Raw genomic sequence first — 24,996 nt, forward strand, 5'->3', positions numbered from 1 at the left:
AGGCATTCTTCCTGGTGGGTTCTGGGTGTCTGAGCAAGGTGATATCTCATCCACCTTCTCCCATCACAAAAGACACATCATGGGAGGGAATGAAGATGAGGGAGACAGACTCTTTTCAGTTGTTCCCATTGAAAGAAGGCAATGGGTAAAAATTAAATCACATGAAATTCCATCTGAGAACAGGCAGAATATTTTATAACGTGAAGATCGTCAAACACTGGAAAAGAGTGCCCAGAGAGGTAGAAAGATCTGCTTTTGTGGCCCTGAGCAATCTCTTTAGGTGATCCAGCTCTGAGCCAGGAATTGGACTAGGCAGTCTCCAGTGACACATTCCCAGCTCACTGCACTGTGATGCTGTGTTATGGTGTCACGCTGCAGAAAGAGATGGACAGAAGAATGCCTAATCTCAGGTAGTATGCAATCCCAGGCCTTGTGCAATCCTTTGCTCATTCAAATTGTTACAATTTCTGCAGAGGTAAGTATGTTCAGACTTTATCCATGCAGTTTTTCATTTAGGAGTGCCATATTCTTGATTTTGCAGGAATATTCTCCTATCTAACTGCTCTTTTAAGTCTCTAAGTTCAGTATTATGTAGCAACTGTCTTCTTAAGCCATTTCTCCATGAACTGTAAGTGCTCATTTGTTCCTGTGGTTAAAAAAAATTGTATAAAGCCATGAAATGGTGTCATATTTTGAATCAGCATTGAAAATTGCTCTATTATTTTGAGCACATATACATTTGTAATTAGTTCCTATTGCTCTGACTCACCCTTTGTGGCCAAAGAAGTAACTTGTGGTCAAGTTTTTTGCTTTGGAAGTGTATTGCAAAATAATTACATGATTTGGAACCATTGTTCAGTTCTACTCAGTACTTAAAAATCCCAACAGTTCCAAACATTCTTTTAGAGTCTGTATAGGTTATTTTTCTTTCATATTTGACATGCTGTAAGGTGAAGTTTCACATGAACGAAGTGTATTGCCTATCTTGTCTTCATCACTGAGATAATACTTAAAATTGAGGTAAGCATCTTACAATTTTTTCCTTTTAAGTACAATGAAACATTCCATAAAACAAATACATTTTCCATCTATATTCATATAAGAGAAGAACCTATGAACCAATAGTTTTATGTTGAACCAGCATGGCACAGAAAATAGATTAAAAAATAATCAATATAGAGACCATATTCTCTTCATGTTACTGATAAATACACATACTACAAGTACTGAAATACATTAGTATGTATGCAAATGCTATAAATTACTGGTTTGATTCCTTGCAAACACCAAATATGATTTTGAGATTATTTTAGAGAACAGAATTGAGTTCAAAGTGGTCTTACATTAATGAAAGTATCATTCATTTCTTTTCATCCCTTCCTGATGGCTTAGTCAAGCCATTTTTTTTCCTGAGGACCAGTTTCACTCAGAAAAGGAGTACTATCTTCCTTCATATAAGCTAGCCCATGGTGAGTGGCAGCCAACTGTAGAGGGCTAAATTCACGCAATTTGTCTCTTCTGCCATAATCTATTTCACAAGCCAAAATAAGGAATGTGAGCCAAAATACTAAGAACATTAAAGTACATCAAGTACTGGGTACTTAGCTAACTTCCCTGGTGTCACTGGGATTACTAGAGACTACATCTAGTTTGTTATTGACTCTAGATTTGGAGTCTCTAATCCTTTTCAGGGAAAGTAAAGAAACTAAGAAACGGTTTCCACTTTCATTTAGATGCACAGAAACAGACACATCCCGATTTTTGCTGTCCACTGAAAAACAATAAGCAGAGAAGCATTATTTTAAAAACATGCAAAATATAACAAAGTTAAACAATGTGTTCTGATTAATTCTTTATTTTCAACATCAAATACACTGATAAAAATCTTGCACCAATCAGGTAGCCTACCATATTTTTTTATTTAGACTTTTTTATAACTTTTTTTAGGTGCAAAACAAAGAAAAAAATACCTCACCAAAACCAAAGACATCAATTTCATATGCATCAGTGAAAGAACAGAATACTTCAACAAATACATTATAACAGCTGAGCCTATACCAAAGAAAGGACTTTACACTGACAGACTACATAGTGCACACAAAAGCATTGGTTTCATAGTACATACAATAAGGTAATACATAAAGTGGCTTGATAATGCAAGTCTTGTGACCAGCAGTATATCCCTTCCTTTTTCAATGGGCACTTTCTGAAGAAACAGACTTCTAATCATAGGCACACAGGATTACAGAATTTACTAATTTGCAAGATGGCAGCATATAATTATTTTTTTTAATTTTTGTTTATTTCTTTAGGCACGTTTGAATGCAAAAGAATGTTATATTTTTTTAATACAGTGCAAAACCAAATACCCTTTATGGGCATCACTTTGAAAGCAACTTTCAGGATGTAAGGCCATCCACATTTGAAGAATGAAAGGGAACTGTGAGTAGAAAGGGTAGGACATTAATATTGGGAAAACATTAATTTCAAACTCTCAGATCAATTTGAGATTATGCTACACTTGCAGGTGAGAGCAAAGATTGGTTTGTATTATGATACAATTGTTAACAACACCCTTCTATTACATGTGTTGACTTTCTATCTGTAAAGCTGTATCACGGTTGTAGATAGCATAGAAAACATTAATCTCTTTATTCAAAGTAAGAAATGCACTTCACACAAGTTCAGCTGAGAATGCCTTATATACAAAATCCCATTATCTGTAGCTTGAGTTGCACTCCAATTTTAAAGCAGGAAATTATATACACAAGAGGGGCTTGCCATGTTCTTACCTAAGCCTGTAATAAGACTAAAGACCTACTGAGGCAGAATTTTTACTTTGTTGGTAATTTGCTTGTTTTTAAACATTTAGCATATCTCTTAAAGAATCAGTTGGCATCAAACTGAAATGGATGGAGGCTCCAGTACAAATCCTGGCTCGTATGAAGGGGACGGTTTGGGGTTTTTTTTGTTTGCTTTTTTCAATTCAAGGTCCAGTGATCTGCTGACAGTCCTTTCAATATCCTTGGGAGCTCAGTTCAGATTATTGAATTAATAACATTTTTAAACCCCTCAATGTAGAGGAGAAAAATCATCAAGTGATGTCACTAAAGCATAATAGTAAATTTATCACAACGCACACCAAGAAACTTTCGTTAAATTATTTTACCCGAGTACAAATCTTACTACCACAACTGGGAGTTTTACCTGAGACAAAGTCTGCAACATTGAGATGTGGCTCAAACCACTATAAACCAGAGTAGCTTTCACATATTCAAACACCACATATTCTGACACCACTAAGTGCTACACATCTCCCTATGTCCTCTTCTACTTCCCAAGCTTTTTGCAGTACTTCACTAACAACCATGTTCTCAAGCAAAGCAAATTCATCTGGTCTATTTATGTTTGCCTTGTGCTGGTATTACATTGCCTATGTTTCTAGAGGGTTTTTTGTTTTTTGATGTTTTTGGTTTTTTTAAAAAAATCCATATATAAACGTTACAAAATAATTATTTTGTTAGCTGTCCAGAGACATCATTATGAATGTTTTGGTAAAAGCATAATTAGCTGCCTTGAAAAGTTTTCTTTCAATTTCTTTTTACATGCTATATATTTTTATGTAATATCCAGCACCAGGTATTCAGGTAGTACTGGTTTGTCAGCTGCAAATATAAAGTATATATGTATATATATATATATACACACATAAAATATATATTGTGAAATAACAATTACCAAATGTCAGGCACAATTTTTTGCATACATGAGAGCATCATTCAGAATTACATATGAAAAAAGTTACCATTTTTGTATCATAGACTTTAATCATTTGAATAGCTACATTCAGCTGTCTGATATGGGGGCCATCTTTATAGGTAACTCTGGGAATGTTATTATATTCATTAAGGTGCTGCTTCAGTTAAAATCTCATTAAAAAGTTAATGACATGGATGCTAAATCTGCCCCGAGGTAAATTAATATATTACTGGGAATCACTCTGGTTCTTTCTAGCTTGCCCTTCACTGTTGTTACCACAAACATGGGAGGACTGGTTGAAAGCCAAATTGCTTCCTTGCAAGGGCTGAGCCCAGGAAAACATTCATAATTATTGTGAGCCGATATCATTTTGTATATCCCAAGACACATTATGATACCCTTCTGACTGCTGCATACTACTTCAAATGGTACTTTTCCATCTTCACTGGGAAAATCTCTTGAGTGTAAAGGTTCTTCCCTATATAGGTACCATCCAAATCAGACCCTCTGTTGTGAATTGTTCTCCATGAACTACGTTTTATCCTCCAGGTCAAATCTACACTTGAATGGATGTAATGATCTATTCTGGGATGTAGGAAGGGAGGCATTTGTTTAAACCAATTTGCCTTCCAGCTTATGAGCTTGATCTGTGTGTTCTAGCCTAGAGAACGCCAAGTTGCGCGTACAATATTTAAAGAGCAGCTCTAGTGCACACTGGGCTACAAGTGAATGATGATGATGATGTAAACATGTGAATTTAACTTCAGGGATTCCTGTGCTCCATTGAGATCTTAGCCTTCACTCATTTCAGTAAACTCATGGTTTTTCTAACACATCTGAAAACGAGCTTCTAAAAATCCTAAAATGTCCATTTTCTTTCATGACGTTTAGGAGCCCTCAAAAAGCCCTTAGGTACCAAATTAGTGCTCATGCACACACACAGACACACACATACACACACATGCTTTTACTGAACACACAAAAAGACAAAATCTTCAGCACATTCAGAAAAAAAATGACACCATAATATGCATCAAGAAAAGGCCTATGAACTTACGGTGACTGCTTCACATGTTTAGGCTTGCACAGTTTTTGAGGAATCTTCTCAAACATTGGTAGCATGTAGCTTTAGGCTTTCAAACTGCTCATATCCTCAGATATGTACATGAAACTATTATAGACACCATTTTGTACAATCCACCATATGTAAAGAACTGAATTCTTGACTTGAAGCACAAACCTGTCCTATGCCTTGCTGCCTTCACAACTGCTGTGAAACTTAATCTCACTGCACACAGGCTCTGCCTGTGTGACAGGGAGCGTAATTAGACATAGGCACTCCTGTATGGCATTACTTGCACTCTTTCCTATATTTAGTTTCTACAGGATATTCCAATCAACATAAAGGTTTCAACTATAGTAAAAACATCCCTAAACCATTTCACTAGCACTGTGGCCAGCTGTTGTGGAGCAGCCTACACACGTGCTAGGAAATACCCTCACTGGCAGGGTGGTTGCTTCCAAGTAGCTATTGGAATAGTCCCTGGTCCATGCTAACTCCCAATCTGCACCTGTCAACCAGAAGTGCAGATAGCACAGGCAAAGTTTATCATTAGATCAGTAAAATATCCCTGGCATATGTAATAATCTCTTTCTAGTACCCAGCAAAGTTCCCTGACATTTAATTTTCTAGCATAGAGGCAGTCAAACAGCAGCACCAACTGCTACTTTGGATAGTGTATCATGTGGAGTTCTTCAGTCTCTTTCACTTCTTGTTGAAACTCTTGATGTCAGTGAACCTTTTGTATATTAACAATTGGTCTGAAGCATCAAGCTGATCTTTATGAATATCCTTAGGAGCTACAGACATGCATGGAGAAAGATTTATCTTTCTGGACATGCAGTCCCAGAGTGTACACCATGTCTGAGGCTCACTGCCCAGTTTTGGTGTCACAGGTGAGCTGGCTCTTATTGAAATTGATAATATCAATTGATATTGAAACATGCCACAACAAGAGCCAAAGAAAGCCAAGGCAAGAAAAACCTGCTGCTCTGACTGTGATACTAGCCCTCCCACACACAGCTAGACCACACTGCTGAGTGGGATGGGACCATCCTACCCTTCTGTGCCAGTCTCACACTGGCATCCTCACCCCTTGCTTTGTGACAGCACAAAGCAACAAAGCACAGGATAGGGGGAGGGACTTTTTGTAAATAGTGCTAGATCCTGTATGTGTGTGTAGACTTTTTTTTTAAGACCTGATGATTTTTGTAATCATCTGGTCTGATTCAAGAGTAATTCTCTATGTAATCTCTGTTTTCCATGTTGCCCTGGATTTACAGTCTTGGGCAACAAAACAATTTAGCTTTCTAGGATCAGACAAGAGAGCATGCATGCAAAGCAATTCATCTAGAGGATATGGTGAGGGTACCTAAAAGTTTGGTCAGAATGAGCTTGAGTTGTCTGATGATGTAAGCCAGCGAGGTAAAATAATCCTCGGTTCCTTTACATTGTAGGAAGAAAAGTGGCAGGAATCTAACTAAACTACCATGGCAGTCCCTCGCAGTGCAGCTTCCCTATGGCACACTAAGATGCCAGTCAACTTTCTGTTTCCACTGCCAAAGAAGTCATCCAGAATCTCTACCAAACTGCTTCAAAGTTTCAAGCAAGTAAAGGATTAAGCGAGCTCAGGATTTTGGGTGGATATTAACAAAGACTACTACTCATGAAGATACCAATATGCATGGGTGGTATGGCCTATTGATTTATGGTAAAATGAATGTATGGTTTAGATTAGGACTTAGTTAACCAAATAACATGCAAAATTAAATAAAAACACTGCAAATTTTTAATCAGGTTAGCCAGACAATCCTTACTGGCTATCCATGGCAATGAAATGTCTTCCACTTAGGATAAGCAATCAGTTTAGGCAAGCGCTTGACAAACACTCATATGGAAAATGCCGGTGTCTGTTGTCACTGGAGTGTTTTCAAAGGCGAAATGAAACACGAGCTAGGTAGAACACTGCTGGGTTTCTCACACCACTGTATATGCTGACTTCTGTTTATATTGTATTCTGCACATTCTCCTCTTCTTTGCTGTTTACATAAAACGACTGCAAGGAATGAGATGAAGCTGATGCAGTTGTCAGCTGGCTTCGGTTTTCCTCTTCCATGGGTGCAGCACTCCTGGCTGCTGGGGCGTGCAGTCGGTGAGCGTCCAGCATCTCCAGCAAGAGATCGTAGAGTGGAACTACGTTCTTACACTTCATATTGTACAGGTGCTCCATTCCTTTGTTGCTGTGGGTTGTGATGAAACAACAGTTAATTTTCCAAATATGCTATGAAGGGGAGGGAAGATAACAGCTAATAATATTTTCTGGGTTCATATAAATCCTGTATTGTACAAAACAATTAACTTAGCAGTGCATTTGCTGTACACATCTGCTACAGTGAAGCAAAAGGCAGAAACTTCAAAGAATGTTGCAGACTTCTGGAGTCAAGTTGCCTTCTACAGGTGCCTCTTTTGCTCTTCTCTTCCTAAAAAGTAGCTTGACCACATAGACTCTTAACTTAGCCACTGCAACTAAGTGGGTGGGACTGCCTTTCCCATAATAAAAATACATCCTTTTTTTCCCTAGAAAATAAGATCAACTAATTTCTTAGCAAAAGCTCACTTATAATGTGAATTATAATATAAATTCCACCCCACCCCCCCTTTTTAGAGGGGCAGGAAAAAGGTTCATTAACACAAGGACAAAGAAACTCTACAAAATGACACAATGAAAAAAACCACATGCACACATCCCTTGATTTTTCCCCAGAGATCTGTGTATCAGTTCAGGAGATAACATCTACATGTTTCAGCTTTAGTAGCTATGATACGGCGTTTACTCTAATTTAAATTTCATTAGCTGAAACAATGAAAATTAAAATCTGTGTTGCAACATCTCCTGTGGTTTCATAATAATAAAATCTATAGATTATCTTTGTAGAAATTTATCCTGTTAACACCTCATCCACTGAGCAGCTACCTTAGGTGGTAATTTGGTACAATCACTTGCTGCAATTCCTAACAGTGTGTCAGGTGGCTGACCTCAGATTAGCAAAAGGCATGGTCCTCTAGACTGGAATTTAGTAGCTCTGCATTTATCCTCACCCCTACAATTCACATAATGATCCTAAATCTCTTTTCTAAAGTGATTTGCAATCATGTCACTTGTGAAAAGTGGCTGCATAAAAGTGATAGTTTTATTAAATCTTATCATATAGGAGACTAAAGTTTGCAGAGCTAGGCCACTCCTACATTCATATTCTACTCAGTACTTTTCCAACACCTGTGTCCAGGTCTGGGGTCCTCACCCTGAGAAAAACTTAGACCTGTTAGAACAGGTGCAGAGCAGGTCCACAAAGGTGATCCAAGGGCTGAAGCACCTCTCCTATGAGGAAAGGCTGAGAGAACTGAAGAAGAGAAGCACCTGAAGGGGGCCTAGAAGAGAGCTGGAGAGGGACTTTTTACAAGAGCATGTAGTGACAGGACAAGGGAGTGTGGCTTCAAACTGAAAGAGCAGGTTTAGATTAGGTACTCAGAAGAAATCCTGTACTGAGGGTTGTGAGGCTCTGGAGCAGGTTGTCCAGAGAAATTGTGGGTGCCCCATCCCTAGAAGTGTTCAAGGCCAGCTTGGACAGGGTTCTGAGCAACCTGGTCTAAGTGGAAGGCATCCCTGCCTGTATCTGGAGAGTTGGAACTAGAGGATCTTTAAGTTCCCTTCCAAACCAGGCCATTCTATTATTCTATGACACATAAAATTAAAAGGAGACACTGCTTTCTATCAAACTATCAGCACTATTATGACAAAAGAGGGACAAATGGGGTAAATATTTTCATATGGATTTTTTATTTTTTTTTTTGTAGCTGGCCTTCACAGAGCTTGCACTGCCACCCATAAAGGAAAAGTGTGCATTTGTGACACCTCTCTTGCATGGGCCCAGCACCAAAGTGCTGACTGTGTGCTTGCTCTCACCTCATGTGTCTGATGTGAGAGAGGATGAGGAGGAGCTGAGCCAGTCGTCTGTGTTGCTGCTGCAGAGAAAGACCTGACTTGGCCATTAAGTGTATCAGAGTGTCTGTGATTTTGTCCAGGACACGGTGAATATAGTCTTTCTCTTCCAGAGATTTCAAGGTGCTGGAAAGAAAAGTGTACACACCTAGAGTAGGAGGGAGAAAGAAAACAAACAAACCACAGATAAAAGTTACTTTGATGGATTCAGAGTTGCCCAAGGTATCCCCTGTGGCACCTCTTGAACTGTGTTACGCCACGGGATCTGACTGTGGGATAGCTTTCTTGCTTGGCAGCCAGGTTGCTGCTCTGAATGACCCTGGAGCATGGATTTGGGCACTGTGGGAAAAGCAGAAGGAGGAAGACAATGCCACTTCCCTGCCTGGATCCCACCAAGGTCTGTACCAGGTGCTGGGTGACACCTGCAGCTAGACCTACCTGTGAGCTGTGCTCTTCTCTTGGCCACTTGGCTCTGAAACCTGGAGGAGATGCTGTTCCCCTGGAGAACTCTGCGATACTTACCAACCAACCCACGCTTTCAGCGGCTTTTGCCATTTTCCCTACTGTTTAATATTTGATTTTTAATGATTTTTTAGTCAATCTAGAACTGAATAATGTTACTATGAAACATGTAAACAAAACCAGGGTTTGTTTATGGACATTTTCCTCAAAAAATTCCTCCCAACCAAGCAAAAGCCTTGAAGGGTGCACTCCTTCACCTGCCAAACTGACTCTCCTTTAAAAACCATGTCCAAATCAACTTGTGCAAATTTAGCTGTCTTGAATTGCTTATTGCTGAAAGTGAGCAGCCTGAAAGATTGTACCAGATAAAATTTTTTTCCAGAGAACAAAACACTTTTAAACTCCCCCTTCAACAGCCCCTCTACATCATCTACGAGAGCCTCTAATCCAGGCATAAGAGTTTTTCTAATAGTAAATCCTGGGAGCATGAAGCACATCAGCTTCCAAACCGGGAAAGTCTAAATTATTTTGGGATGGTTTATCTTGATTTTTTTTTTCTGGACAACACCACACAGCTGATGTGAATCAGGTCACAAACAGCATTGTGCTGCCAAAAGAGAGCTGTTGCATTCAGCATCAGTTTTTAAATCTTTTGGACTGAACCAATAACTCTAAACAGGTCGTATTGCCATAATCCAGTCCTAAGGCACCAGAGGTTTAAGATGTACATATGGTAATACAATTAAACTGGCTTCATCATATAGGGTTCATCATCCTGTGTCTATAATATATATATAAAATATTTTATTTTTATATATATATATGATATATATAATATATCTATTATATTATATCTATAATATCTATAATATCTATAATATCTATAATATCTATAATATCTATAATATATAATCCTGTGCTTTGGCCCTTCTGCATCAGCTCACAGAGCCAAGAAGAGATCTGGATTTTGTCCTTGGCAAAAATGGTTTCTGGAATAACATTTTGTTTTGCTTTTCTTTAAAACATCGTATATAACAGCATATGGAATACAGGTAGTGCTATTAAGAATAAAAGACACACACACTGGGATGCCCACACAGACAGACATATATGCTATAGCTTGTTTTCACTGCTTGCAGCCTTGGGGCTACTGCTGGATGTGAAGACACTTTGCTGTGCATCTGAGCAGTCAGGGAGCTGAGATTTTTTTAGCATCTTGGCCTACCTCATCTCCTCACATCATCTGGGTACTTCAAGGACCTAGAACTACTGTAACCTGCAAGTAGCTTTTATGATTTGGGGTGTTGTGTACTAAAAAGAACTGTAAATGTGTTTGTGAATGTGTCTCTGGGAAACAGTAAGCAAGAAACTTTAAAAAAACAAAAGGATAACTCAAACATAGTACAACTTCTGAAAATCATCAGTCAAAGTTCTTAATTCTGGTAATGGTATTGCTTCAAATTTGATATAGATAGATAGTACAGTGGTCTCTTTTCTCACAGACTTTTTCATAGCTACTATTATTTTTACTGAAATTCACAGAAACTGGTCCTGGGGCTTTTCTCAGCAGAACCTTTCTCAGCTGACTCTGAACCACCCTCACATATACCTGTCAATAGCTTGATAGCTTAACACCTACCTGTAGGGCAAAAATCTTAAATATTACTGGCAAAACACAATCCACTAGAAGGAAATACTAATCTCATAAATGCACAGTGCCTCAAGAGAAGTTTACTTCAGCCACAAGAACCTATTGTGCTCTTTCAGCAATATCCCATAGCTTCATATTACTGAAACAAGTAAAAGAAAAGAATCTTTTAGGAGGAATTTTTTCTCACCTAGGTCTAGTCTAGAAGCTATTAAAAACTGTAAATCAAAAAAGCACTCCCCAATAACTGTAGAGAATTCAGGCAACTGCCAGTCAATAACTGCCAAGGAAAATTATGTTTAGTTTTCCTTTCTACATCCTCAGAGTGATTGCTCCTGCCCCAGGCCACTGACCAGAGATTTGCCAAAAAAAAACATGCTGGCACACACTCATACACATCCAAGCAGAGTTCTCAAATAAGGGTGCAGAAAATTGCCTTAGCAAAGTGAAATTTAACAGTCTCCAAGGCCTTTCCAAGCCTAAGTTGAATAGCTACCAGGTTGATTTCCAGCTCTTTCTGTAGGTCAGTGTTGTAAAACCTAACAGGTGCAAGAACAGAGAAAGCACCATGCTACAGCCAAGCAAGGCTTGTTGGTCCATGCCCATATATATATATATGTATATGTATATGTGTATGTGTATGTGTATATATATGTCTATATATATATATATGTATTTGTTGCATGTTTCTGTAGAAGAGAATGCCCTCAACATGTTTTCTGTCACAATAAACCCCAGTTTTAAATATTTTTACATTTTACAATCACAGAACAATACCAAAGGCTCCTCTTCCACTACACCCAATTGCTCTGAAGCTGTAGCAAGACAGGCTGAGGTATGAGGAAATTAATCTCTGTACCATGCACTCCTGGAACCATCCAGCCCCCGAAAATAAAGAAACACATAAGAAGCACAATTTAACAGGAACTGGAAAACATCAGGAGAAAAGAATAACAAGCAGTCACGTGGAACAATGGATCACATGGAACTGGAGGTCTCCAGTATGCATCAAATCAGCCAAATCTTTCCATCTCTGTGGACTAACCAGCTAACTAATTAGGTAAGTCTGCTGCTAAGGCAGATATGACCTACATCTTCATGTCCAAAATTACTGTTTGCCCAAATTTACCCAAAGCCTGTTGCTTTTCCACATAGCAGCACTCCTCCAATATTCAAAAGTAAAAAATCAGGCATCATGTTGCCCTTTCATGATTCTAATACTTATTTTCCAATGTTAAGGAACAGCTGAATGTGATTTTCAAAAATGCTACCTTGGTTTTTTAGTCAAAAGATTTATTGCACAGTTTTAGAGTGGCACATTCAGGTTAGTTGTTTAGCTGGACACAGTGATGTCCCTGCTGTTACTTTGGCATCTCAGGAAAACTGTGGAAGTAGTGTAAGCATCTACCTTGCTTTACAAACACAGCCTTCCATCCTTTCCACAGGCACTGAGGAAAACTTAAAAAAAAAAAAATAAAAAATTGCATTTTGTCCAAAACCACATGGAAAAGGAGTGTTAAGATATTAAACAGCCTTGAAAGATGCTGCAAAATCAGAAATGTCCAACAAAGGCAATAAACAACACTACTTCATGTGAAGAGACTAGCAGATGTCCAAGGATTTAATAAAGAAATGTTTGTGTACACTCAGTGAATTAAATCCACACAAAGCTTTAGAATGAAAATGCAGACTGCTTTTAAACATGAGATGTAAGATAATTAGCCCTATTTGTTTAATTAATCCACTTGTTTAAATAATTTCGAGATCTGCTGGTTTAATCACATGCGCATATAATACAGACAGCATAATAAGCCAAAAATTCATTGTGCATTTATCTGCTGTTTCTTTAGTAGAAGATTTGTGAATATTTACATATGCACTCACAGAAAGAAATCAGGTTAGGGTAGGTTTGGAGGTCATCTAGTTCATCCTCTTATTCAAATAGTGGTATTTTCAGGGTTAGATCAAGCTGCCTGGAGTTCTGTTCAGCTGAGTTCTGAGTATTTGCAAGGATTGAGATCCTACCATCCTTCTGGCCAACCTCTTTCAGTGCTATACCTCTCACTGGGTAGTTTTTGTTCTGTTTATCTGCTCAGGATCTCCCTTGCTGAGGTTTGTCTCCATTGCAGGTTGTCCTTTCCTCTTGTGCCTCTGAGAAGGGTCTGGCCCAGTCCCCATGGCCCTGGCTCCATGACCTCCTCTTCAGCTGCACTGAGACCCTTCTTTACCTTCTCTTTCCCTGGGTGAACCAACTCAGCTCTCTCAGCCATGTGCTTCAGAGCACATCACATTTCATATCTGTCCAATGCTTTATGTAAGGCTACATTCTGTGAAGTAAAGCATCTCCTGAAGATATTTCAGAGGATCTACGCCAAACACACAACTCTTACACATACCCCAAATCAAGCTACTTATCTCTACCATACTTATCTGTACTGCAATCTAATGCCTCTTAATTTGAGCATCCAGAGTGTCTGACAGTCAGAAACTATGATGATAGTGATGATAGATAAGTATGATAGACATACATTCTGTGACCATATATACATAGAGTTTACAGTGGTCCAATCTCTCTTACGTGCAGAAGGAAATTTGCCTCTCATTATCACTGACTTCACTTGCTCTATATATATATATATATATTTTTAATTTATTTTTTTAATATTTTACTTTTTTGCTATTTTTTCTTAAGGGAATATTGTAACAAAAAATCCCATTAACACAGTGAGATGTGCTTATGAGATGGTGATGCCTGGCAGGGCTTTGTCTGAATAAAAACTTCAGTTTTATGGATCAACATAAAATAAATACGACATAGGCACAAAATTTCTCTAGAGAATTACTTAAATTCTTCATGTTCAGACATCTAATTTGTTTTGTTCAAACTTCCAGTTCTATTTTTTCTAATTCATTTTTTTTTATTTTTTTATTTAAAATTTTTATAAATCCATTACATGTTCTAGATTTTTTTAAGAAGTTAATTACCTTTGAATATTTTAGCTTAAATTCTGGAGAAGCCTCACTTTCCAGGAAGAATATTTAACTCTAGGAAATATTCTGTTATAATTATCAGGGCAATAAAAGGAAAATAAAATGTCAAACAGTAATTACGATTGTCATACCCTGGCAACGAAGGTAAGAACAATAGCCCTTCATTCCTAATATGCCACTTGCTTGCCTCAAATGTTACTTTTTGGCACTTGGTTACAACCATAAAACCTGAACCACATTCATATCTCATAGAAAATACATAAAGCATTTTATATTAGATAGTATAAATATATAATTTTGCTTGAGCTTTGAGGAAACCACATCCAAGCTCCCATAAAGAAAAGTGCCTGATCAATAAACCAACATCTGCTGCCTTTACAGTTAGCCTTTGATAGGAATATCCTAAATTTGTTTTTCCTGCAATTTGGGCAAGTGATCTGTTAGACAAAAAGGACAAAAAGGACACAGAGCCCTCCACATCTGTTTTCTCTAGAGGGTGGTACCATCTACAGGTTCAAACGCAACAGGAAAAGCTTTACAAGTGGGTAAATCCTCAGCATTGGAAAACTGACATCCTTAGTCACCAGCTAACAGCTTACAAGAGAATTGTGTCTAAAATTTTTACTTTGGTGCCTACATTATCATTTTAGATGTCTGTCATTTCCATGAGAACACCATGGGTCTCATTTCTGAATATAAAAAACAAATTGTCTGGAGATTTTTTCCTCATTTCAAACAGAAAAGAGTCCTCTGGTGTGCAACAGAAGTTTTCTCTCACATGCTTCAAGTAAAATTTGCTTATTTCAGTCATCTCACATAAAATTCAAATCATCTAACCTTACATATTTATATCTGTATCTTTACTTACACTTGTTATCTAGTCATCTATATTTGAAGTGTACTTCAGGATGAGATTTACAGCCAAAAACTATAAAGGAAGTAGAAAGTGATTGCATCAGTTTTAGATACCTATAATTTAATATAAACTAAACCATGATAAACTCAACCACATTTTTGCCCGTATTTCCTTTTATTTTGCCATCACCTAAGCACCGCAGTTAAGCATTGCCTTTGGGTGCCCTATGTGTGGTCCCAGCTACTTCAGGGTCTTGTAAGCAGAGTTTTAAGACCTGCCAGCATCTGGTTCAAAGCACTTCTGTGACCACTCTCCGTATCAGCTGCACACAGTGTGTCATCTACTCACTGCATCCATTTCCTGGGTCCCATCTATGTCACCAGACAGGTTCGACTGCTTCCACCCCTGCCTGGTGGTCCTGCCTGCATCTGTGTTGAAAACCCATTTCCATTGCTGCTGTCTCAAAATGAAAATACCATTAAGGACAGCAAGCAGTGTTCAATGACATGCAGAAGCAGCCACGATTGCCACAAGTGACAGCAAAGCACAGGACTTACCAGAATTGAGCAGGATGATGGACTTAAGGCACACGAATTCCTCCCCTTGAAGGTTCATCATGCGAAACCGAGCAGCAGTAGCCAGCAGCATGTCAAAGATTTCCACCATGCCCTCTACACATTTCCCTTGATTCCTGTGTGAATACCATCAATGGGGAGACATTTACAGTTTTAACCTGGTGGTACCATGAGGTTTTCATCCCCTTGGACCAATACCCTCCAATTTGATTTCATCAGCTCAAGAGCAAGTATGTGACTTCCTATTCTGTGCACATTTGATATATGTGTGATTACAAAAACACTGTTCTTAGTCTTCCAAGTAGAATAAACACACTATTAAGTACTGTATTTCCAAAAAAAATCTATTTCAGGAACTCATCATAAAGGCATTATTGTGGTGGAACATTTTAAATTAACTCAACCAAATCTTTATATTGAGGAAAAATTGTTTTAAACTATGTTTTGATTCATGTGTATGTGTTCTGCTTTTGTTACTTTGCTTCCTCTTTCTTTCATTTTTCTCTCTTTAACTGAAATGGTCCCAGTTTTTACATTTCTCCCTCCCTAACCATTTGCACTTGTTTCTAGCTGGCTGAGCAAACTTTAATGATCCAACACACTTCTCTCAATGTTCAGCATCATCATAATTCCTCCTTAAAGAATAAGCTCAAGATTCATGAGCTCAAGAAGGACCTAGGAGGCCAAAATCACGTTTTTATGACTGATTAAAACGATCAGTTCACTCCACATATCAAGTAACTTTTTCCACTGCAGAATTAAACTAAGCTGAAGTTTGGAACATCTCAAAGTCTTCATTAGTAATGGCAATTAACCATCTCCTTCTGCTCACAGTACTAGACATTCCCACTCACTAATTTTCATCTTGCCCACTCAACCTGAAGCTGAAGAATTAATGCAGATTACAATTATTTTTTGTGAAAATTTAATCAGTAGATCTTTTGGCCATTTCCATTGCTACCTTTTACAAGAACTACCTACTTTTACTTTTACTAAGGTCTTCCTGGGTGAAATTTTAATATGAGACTTAATGAGTCATGTGATTTCCTGTTTTGAAATATAATACTTTTTAGATATGGCTTTCATAAACAAAATTAGGAAGATCGTTGCTACATGCAATATAGCATGTAGAAATGCAGAAGAATTTTGTAGAAATGCAAAAGAAATTTCAAATGAACAGACTATGATTTATAGCATGAAAAAGATTGAGCATGTCCTAATTCCATTGTGACTAGAAACCTACCGGCATAGAGACGCTTGCTTCAAGTCTTAACACAATTGTGCTTTTGAGAACCTGTAGCTGATGTCTGAACCCTCAGACAAAGCAGACATATTCCCTTCTGACTGCAGACTGAGAAGTTTCCTTGCACTTTCCAAGGCATCAGGACAAGTTTCAATGCTTCTGATACAATATGTTCGCCCAACACGATAGAAAGATTCATTTCCTCTCTATAGAGTTTAGTGCAGAGGACTAGAATCCTTTAATTATACCTTTAAATAATACCCCAATAAAAGTTTGTTTATGAATTTAGTATTTCAGAATTTTGCAGAAATGAAAAGTTTCCGTGGATCAAAAGACAAATGATCCGTATTAAAAAACCCCACATCTTCATGTCTGACTGAGATATCTGTTTGGTCCCTAGAACCCATAAAAACTACTGCCTCCAGCTTTCAAAACATTTCAAAATATTACAAAGTCCAAACAAATTCCAAAATTTGCATGTCAAGACCAGAGGATAAAAAAAGAAACAGGAAGCTATTTGTAAAATCAGACCATTTAACATGCCTTATGATGCCTCCTAAGACAGACATTTTAATAGCAAATAAGAATTATTCCCAACCTACAACAGACTGTAGTTTACAAAATCAATATTCCAATTGTGACTCTCGTGCTGACAAGTATAACCTCTGGACAAAAACCCCTAACCCAGCAACATATATTCCATGTGCTTAAATCAACATGTGTGCCTCTTTCCCATCAACTGAATTCATATGACAGAGGATTAATAAAAATTATATAAATTTAAGAAATTCTAAATAGGTCCTTATCTCTTTTGCTTTGCTATTTGCTGTGTATGTGAAAGACCAGGCTACTCCATAAGAGAAAAAAAAAATAGTATCTCTTTAGGTAATGTATTTTAGGTGGTTATATACCCAGCTTTAGGTATTAATGTGTGCAAGGAATGACCTAGAAATTTCTGCTTTATTTTCGGAGGTGGGAAGCAGATCCAGCTCCATTGATATCAACAGGAACTGCAGGAGCTAAGTATCTTTGCAATACTGTTCTGTTATAATTTTTTTATTATTTAGGCTACAACAATTATTTTCTTTGTCATAGAAAACAAGAAACTATCTGAAACTGGAATCTGCAGTTCTCCTCAACTGCCTTCTAACTTTCTAACATAAGCTGATAATACGATCGTATCTTCACAGTAATGTGTCTACTTGATAAGGAGGCATATCTGGGAAAGCCTAGAGAACTTTCCTGAAGGACAAATTAGCAACAGATTTAACAATTATCTTTATCCTACCATCTTGCTGTTGTCTTTGTGTACTCTCATCTTACTGAAGACAAGAAAAGCTTGTTTACTGCAAAGCTTCACAGTGTATTCTCAAAAGAATCCTTTAAATTTGGCTATTGGGAAATGTTTAGGAAAGTTTAATTTGAATTAAATGTCTTAAGTGACTGCATAAAAGTACTATGTGCATTAACTTCAGTAGGTCTATAGAATCACAGCACCATCCAGGCCAGAGGGCAATTCAGAATTACTTTAGTCCAGCTTCCCACTCAAAGTGGGGTCAGCTCACTCGAGGCTTTATGCAGTGCTTGTCTTGAAAATCTCCAAGGATGGAGACTGCACAACCTCTCTCAGCTTAATTATTTTCATCATCATGCTTTTTTCCTCCTCTACATCCAGTCAATACCTCCTCTGCTTCAATTTATTGCTCCCATTTCTCAGTCTCCCAGCAGGCATTTTAATAAAGAGCCTTGATAACCTCCTTGTGGACTGTAGGTTATGCAGACTTAGAAGCCCTTTCTCCTCCAGGCAGAACAAATCTACTTCTTCCAGCCACAAGGCATGGGGTCTGGCCTTGGTGGCTCTCCACTATGTTTACTGGAGTTTATTAATATATTTCCTTTAATAACTGGATATGGTATTCCAGATAATGAGTGCCAAAAAAAAGCAGGATAATGGCTTCCCTCCCTCCAATGCCTATCTACCACTGATAGTGGTAGCAGTACCAGGGCTATTCCACTGTATGTAGGAATAAGAATCTAGGTTTTATTTAAGTCTTGGGAAAAACCTAGACACCAGGAATGCCTTTAACAGAAGCACAGGATCAAGTAAAAATTAATAATGAAGGGTGCCTGGGTGAAGGGAACAGGGACTCAAGGACTCAATGGATGTTCTCAATAAACTTTTCATTCAAAGGGAAATGCTAAAGACAGATGCACCCATCAAAACAAATTCTGACTTTTTGTTATCTCTCTCTCTCTTCTTTTACCATGGTTTCTCATTTGATGGAAAGGGACTGCCAAGAACAGATGGGATGCACATGGCTAGGAGAGGGAATATCAGCTTCAAAAGTGGACTTAGTAACTTGGTGATGAAGCCTCTAAGCAAGGCTTGGCACAGGATGTGCTCCTAAGCCTAAAGGTAGGTTAGGAAATGTAGGAGAGAAAAGCTGCAAGGATAACATTCACATCCCCAGTTAGAAAAGAGGGTATTCACAGACAATTCAAATGCCTGTGCTCTGACACAAGAGGAGAACAGTAAGTCTGTACACAGACTTCCAAACAACAGATGAACCTTATATACATTAATGTATTCTATATAAACTAGTTCTATTAATAGACACTGGTAGAAACCTTCTACTCCTATGTAAAGCAAAGCACTGAAACAGCTTAAGGAAGAGGGATATCAGGAAAGCTCCATTTGCAAGGATTTAAAACCAAATCAAGAACATCTACTGGGATGCCTTCAATACTGCCAGAGAGTTTTATGTATAATGTCCAGACAAGTATTATAGGGCTACTTAACTTACAGAGGATTCCACCTTTTTCTCTCTAAATGCTGCGCTTTATCAGTCATTAAAAGATGAGAAAATTGTTATCAGCGGAAAATTTTTCTTTCAGACCATCCTGCACTTAACCAGTAATACCAAAGGACTGTGGAAAAGGTTAGGGAAAAATAAGCAGGAAAAAATTAAAATCTGAAAAAAATTAACCCCAAAGCTCTAGAACAAAACAGCAATCTGAAATGAAGTCACAGAGAAAAGCAGAAACCACCAAGTGTAAAGTAAATCATGGTGTCAGATGCAAATCCTGCTGATAAAGGGAATATAGTTCTGTAAGTATCCAGGAGGTTAAATATCATTTTGCTTTGGGAAAAAAATGTTGTTTTGTTCACAGCAATCAAGTTTGCACCTTCACACAAATCAGTCAAAAAGTGGTAGGTGGTCATGAAGGTGTGAGCTACAGAGAGGGACCAATTAATTATATACAGGGCTTGTTCTACAGTCCTGTTTTGTTGTTTTCTGTGTGGTTTTTGGTTTGGGGATTAGAGGATTTTTTAATTGACTTGTTCATAAGCCTTCAGAGACAACATCTTTTGCTCATCCCATTTCTCCCTGAATACTGGCTTTCAATTAACACACCCTGGGGAACTTCATAGACTACAGTCGATGGCTGGTATTACAACCTGCTCTTCCAGAGTGTACTGTTAAGAGCCCATTGTTTCTTATTCAGTATAAGCTTAAGAACAAATATTTTTCAGTCAGTTGCTGGCTAAAACATATTCAAAAGTTATAAAATTAGTCCAAGATTTAAAGGTCATCATTGAAAAATATTTGCAATCAATATGAAGTAGCACACTTATCAATTTTAAAAAAACCAAAAAAAATCCCAAATATATATTTTAATGTTATTTTCACCTATAGTTAGTCACAGATTACCAGAGCTGTTGACATTGCACGAATTGTCTGGAAATCATCTAGTTCAGAGGCCCTGCTCAGGCCTACATATTGTTGGGTTTTCAGTATCTCCAAGGACTGAGACTCCAAAACATCTTGTCCTATCACTGAGAAGAATCTTCCTCTGCCATCATTACTTCCCCCCACCCCATTAAATATTTATCAGATCTGAGCCTTCTCAGATTCCCCTTGTATGAGAGTAGTTCCAGTCCATTCTTTGTGGCCCATCACTGGCCTCAGTCCTGTATGTACATGTCTGTTTTGTTCAGGGTAGCTCAGAACTGGACATGGCACTCCAGATTTGCCACAGCATGTCTGAGCAGTGAGAGAGCATCCCCTACCCCCAGGTGCTGCTAAAGCTCTTCCTAAGGCAGTCTGGGAGGGGAGAACTGCTGCCTCAGAGGGCACCCAGTTGTGCTGAATTCTCAGAAAGTTTATGAAGTTTCCCCCACCGCGGTGTCCTGAAGGCAATTCTGTATTTTTGTGCATGCACATACTTAGGGAGGTTCCCTACTAAGAGATTTTGTTATTATGTCTTTCCTGTCCACATCATCCTGGTTTACATCTCCCTCACCAGGTTGGCCAGCCTGTGAAAATCATGATTTTGCCCCACTTTATGGTACAGATTTCTTTTCCTAGACACCCTTGATCCTCACAGCAGGTTCCATGATGAAATAGCTGAATCCCTGCCGTTGACACCAGCTACACAAGCAATTGTTGCCTTGCAGGATCTGTCCATTCTGCCTCAAGCCCCTTCTCCTCAGCAGCCCCCATGGACTGCACCACCTGGGCTCCCACGTGCTTGACACTTGTCCTCAGAGCCAGGTAGCCAGTGAAGTGTCTTTCCTGACTGGAAGACCACCTAGGCAAATAGGGTAAGAGTAATACTCTGTACATTTAAGCAGCTGTCAGTCAGCTCAGAAACACAGAGACAATTAGCTACTAAATAACGTTAAAAGATTTTTCTCTTTGGAAAATATAATGTGAAATGGGTCCACAAATATGCCAGGTGGGAAAAAAAGTCCCTAATATGCTGCTATGATAGTTCTAAGAAAACTGATTATTTTTTGGTCACATTTAAGACATTTAGATTAGAAAATTATTATTTTCTCTCCATTTGGAATAATAAAGCTAAAGTAATTGGCCAAATAAAAGTAATTCTGATTTACAGGAGGGCCTTTTCCAGTTTGATTTATATTCAGTCTGAGTCACCACATAGCCAAAAAACATTTCAAAATTCTCTCCATATCAGAAATGCAGAGAAAGTTTGATTTTGGAATTAACAACATCACAGTACAATGTGACCTAGAACTGGGGCCTGAGCTTCCAAGGTCAGGGTTACTAGATGAACAAGTAATCTCATAATTTGTGTAGGGGCTATCTTGAATCCAGAATTATTACATTTTCTTTGACAACTTCTTTTCTGTGCCTACAAATCCCCCTGGGAATCTATCAGCTGAAAACTATGAAGATGTGAAGCTCATAATGAGAGGGGGCTTTCTTTTTTTTGTCTTTTTTTAAGAATTCATCACTTTGAGCATCACCCAGCACTTCCCCAGAGTCTGGAAAGATCTTCCTGATTTTACATTTAAGTTGTTTGAATTACAGAATTGGGTAGTCTTTGAATTTTGCTCAAAGAGACAGTAAAAGACTGATTCACAATAAAGTAATTTTTCATACTTTTATGTTTTATAATTCTGTCTCTTGTAATAGTTCAGGGTTTTTTCATTCTACAGGGTCTGCAGTATAATAATACATCTCAAAATTCAACCCTACAGTGAAAGATGAAAGAGTAATTTAATTATTTCAAGAGATTCCGTAACTTTCTACAAGTGAGTTCGGTCAGCTCTATCAAGTAAGTAGCCTAATGACAAAATGATATTTTGAGCTGGGTTTTCTGGATGGAATCTATTGCTATTAAAGATGTGATGAAAAGTAAATGTACAATTGCTTTTCAAATCCATTTTGAAGGGAAAATTATGATATACTTGTTGCCTATGGACTTTTCCCTTTTTAAATAAATAAAAACAGGTCACTAAGGAAGCGTTCTTAATCAAGCACTTGGGATCACTTTGCTTCAATTGTTCTAATAAATCAATGGTAATTAATGCATCCACAATTTCACATGAAATGTTGTGCTCTTACTGAAATGACAGACAAGTGTGGTGTCCTCAGACATTTGGAAGATTTTACAAGTTGAGGGACTGGAAAAGCATACTCAGATTTCATCTTGATGCTCTTCTGCAGTATCTAATTTTATGTCTATCAAAATATCTGCATAAAGAACTTAAAAGATTCTTTTCAGATATAGTGAGAAAAGTTGGAAAAAGAGCCATGAAAGACATGAAAGTAAATTATTCAGCTACCCTGTCACACAATGCTGGTTTTTTACTATTTGTTTTAGTTGCAGTTTAAAGAGATTCAGTCTCCTGCCATTGCTCAATACCAAAGTCAATAAAAGGAAAATTCTTCTATTTAGAGGCAAGGAAAAATCTTCATCAAACACTGGAAGTGGAAGTAAGTTTCCAAATTAAAACGAACCCTAAAAAACAGACTAGCTTTCTCCATAAAAAGAAGGAAAAAACCCAAGGGAAACACAGAAATACTGACTACATTGAACTGAAAATTTTTAAGTCCCTAGACAGATTTCTTTGCTACGAGAGATTTTTTACAATCATGATAAAAAATAACAGTAGGAAGTAACATGATGACAGCCATAATGTCTCATATCAAAGGTATATTTAGCTGTGGGCTAAGCACACAGGCATTATTTGGATCTGCTGTTTTCAAGTGACTATCTCTAGTGCTGGGCTGGAAGAGATAATAGGTTGTGGATTACCACACATCTTCTCAACATCCTCATGACTGTATATAAATCCCATCATCTTTGCTTTGTTCTTCTTCTTCTAATGAATATCACAGGCAGAGAAGTCAGTCCATTTAGTTAGTCTTTGTAGCAAAGCTCATATCTCTATTTAATTACCTATGCAACACCTCTGGGTACCTCTCCTATTCTTTCAGTATTGCTGTCAAGACAAAGAAAATCAGAAAGGCATAGTTTTCCAAGCATGGATAAAGCACAGAATTAAACAGAGGAATGGCAATGATCTGTATTATTTCTACTTCCTGTTGCAAAGATTCTAGAGGTGGGGGAAGGAAAGCTGCAGTCTGACTACTGGCAAACAAAGAACTGGTGGTTCCCTAGAACTAATTGCTGATAAGAGTGAGATGGAAAGATCAACTTAGAATGCTGTTTAGGAAGATCAGAATAATTATTCTCCTATATACATTCCATCACATTTGTCTGCATAAAATTTGCAACTTGTTTAATACTTTTTGGAAATTCAACAAGATGTCTGTCATTTACTTGCTTGTTCATTTCTAAAAGGACTTCAATGTATTCATGGCTTCCTCTTAACAAAATGCACAGTGACTCTTTATCACTATGTCATATTAATTCAACTTCAGTCAATTCTCTTCTTCAGATGGCATCCCATCAGTTTTTTTACTGTGGTCACCAGGCTTCCTTTTTAAAATGCAGCACTGAATTTCCCATTTTGCTGATACTGAGAATGTTTCCAGTGAGATTCAGCAATCCAGCTATTTCTATCATGACTTTCTTTATAATTATGTTTCAAGCCTTCAAGTAACCTGGGATCAGCATATCTGAATGCAACAAATCCTTCAAAAATATAGTAAAATATAACTTTCTTATTCCTGAAGAAACATTATGTTTTCTTCAAAATTATAAGCAGTCTACTGCCAGGCCTGACAAATTTCAACCCTGGTCTAATGACATTTTTAAAGCCTAGTTTCTTGGGAACCCTCCAGACAGGAAACATCTGGTTTGTCCTACTAGAAGCCTAAGCCTTTTATTCTAAATTTGCCTTTTACAATATACTAATTTTCAAAAACAAGAATATAAAATACTTGAATTTATTATTTGATTTTATTATGTACTATACATTAATTGCAAGCACTCTGAGTGTGACATTGTATTTCCTGATTGAGCCTGTTTTTCTAATCTATAATTATTGTGATTTGAGCATTTTAATAGCAGCAGTTGTACACTGTAAAAGATCTACCAGTCCTATGTAACTGACAGACTGTTAAAATTTCTGATTTTGAACCAAGACTCAAGTGCTTGGGTAATGCATTAACAGAATAAGAAAGGGTGCATTACCTCACAAAATACACTGCCTTATTACAATGCAGACTGGGAACAAAAAGAGATAATGGGATTATATTCATCCATACAGAAGACAGCAGTCTACACATACTGTCAGCTTAATTGGTGTGTAATTATTTTCTTATAGGCAAAGAAAAATTTTAAAAAGGAACATAGAATTAATAACTAAGGTCTGCTTTACAGATATTTTCAAGGACTCTTCCAAGTGTGAATTGTTGCAAAGGAAAGTTAAAGAAGTATTTATTTGAAAATGTAACTGGTTGACTTGCATAGAATTAGAAAATATAGTTTCTAAAAGATCTTCAGAGACAAGACAAGCATATGTGTAATATGACCCAAGTAGGAGGAGTGAGATTGAAGAAGAAAGATCATGCTTTTTCAAAGAACAGAAAAGCTAAAAGGTTATTTTTATGACATTTCAGATAGATGTTAACAAGACTGTATTTATCTAGCCAAAAGACAAAAAAGTTGTGTAACAAAAT

The 24,996-nt window shown here is 37.6% G+C and overlaps 1 protein-coding gene across 1 annotated transcript in view; it reads right to left on the minus strand.

Moving 5' to 3' along the window:
• Positions 1 to 1,835: 1,835 nt before the first annotated feature.
• Positions 1,836 to 24,996, minus strand: part of ESR1 (estrogen receptor 1) — a 161,829-nt gene continuing 138,668 nt past the window's right edge. Inside the window, 4 exon segments of the mRNA XM_015620605.3 lie at positions 1,836 to 6,839; positions 6,842 to 7,059; positions 8,784 to 8,967; positions 15,334 to 15,467. Coding sequence (XP_015476091.2) covers positions 6,736 to 6,839; positions 6,842 to 7,059; positions 8,784 to 8,967; positions 15,334 to 15,467 — 640 coding nt within the window. The 3' untranslated portion in view covers positions 1,836 to 6,735.

This window comes from Parus major, chromosome 3, assembly GCF_001522545.3.
Source record: "Parus major isolate Abel chromosome 3, Parus_major1.1, whole genome shotgun sequence".
Lineage (NCBI taxonomy): Eukaryota > Metazoa > Chordata > Aves > Passeriformes > Paridae > Parus > Parus major.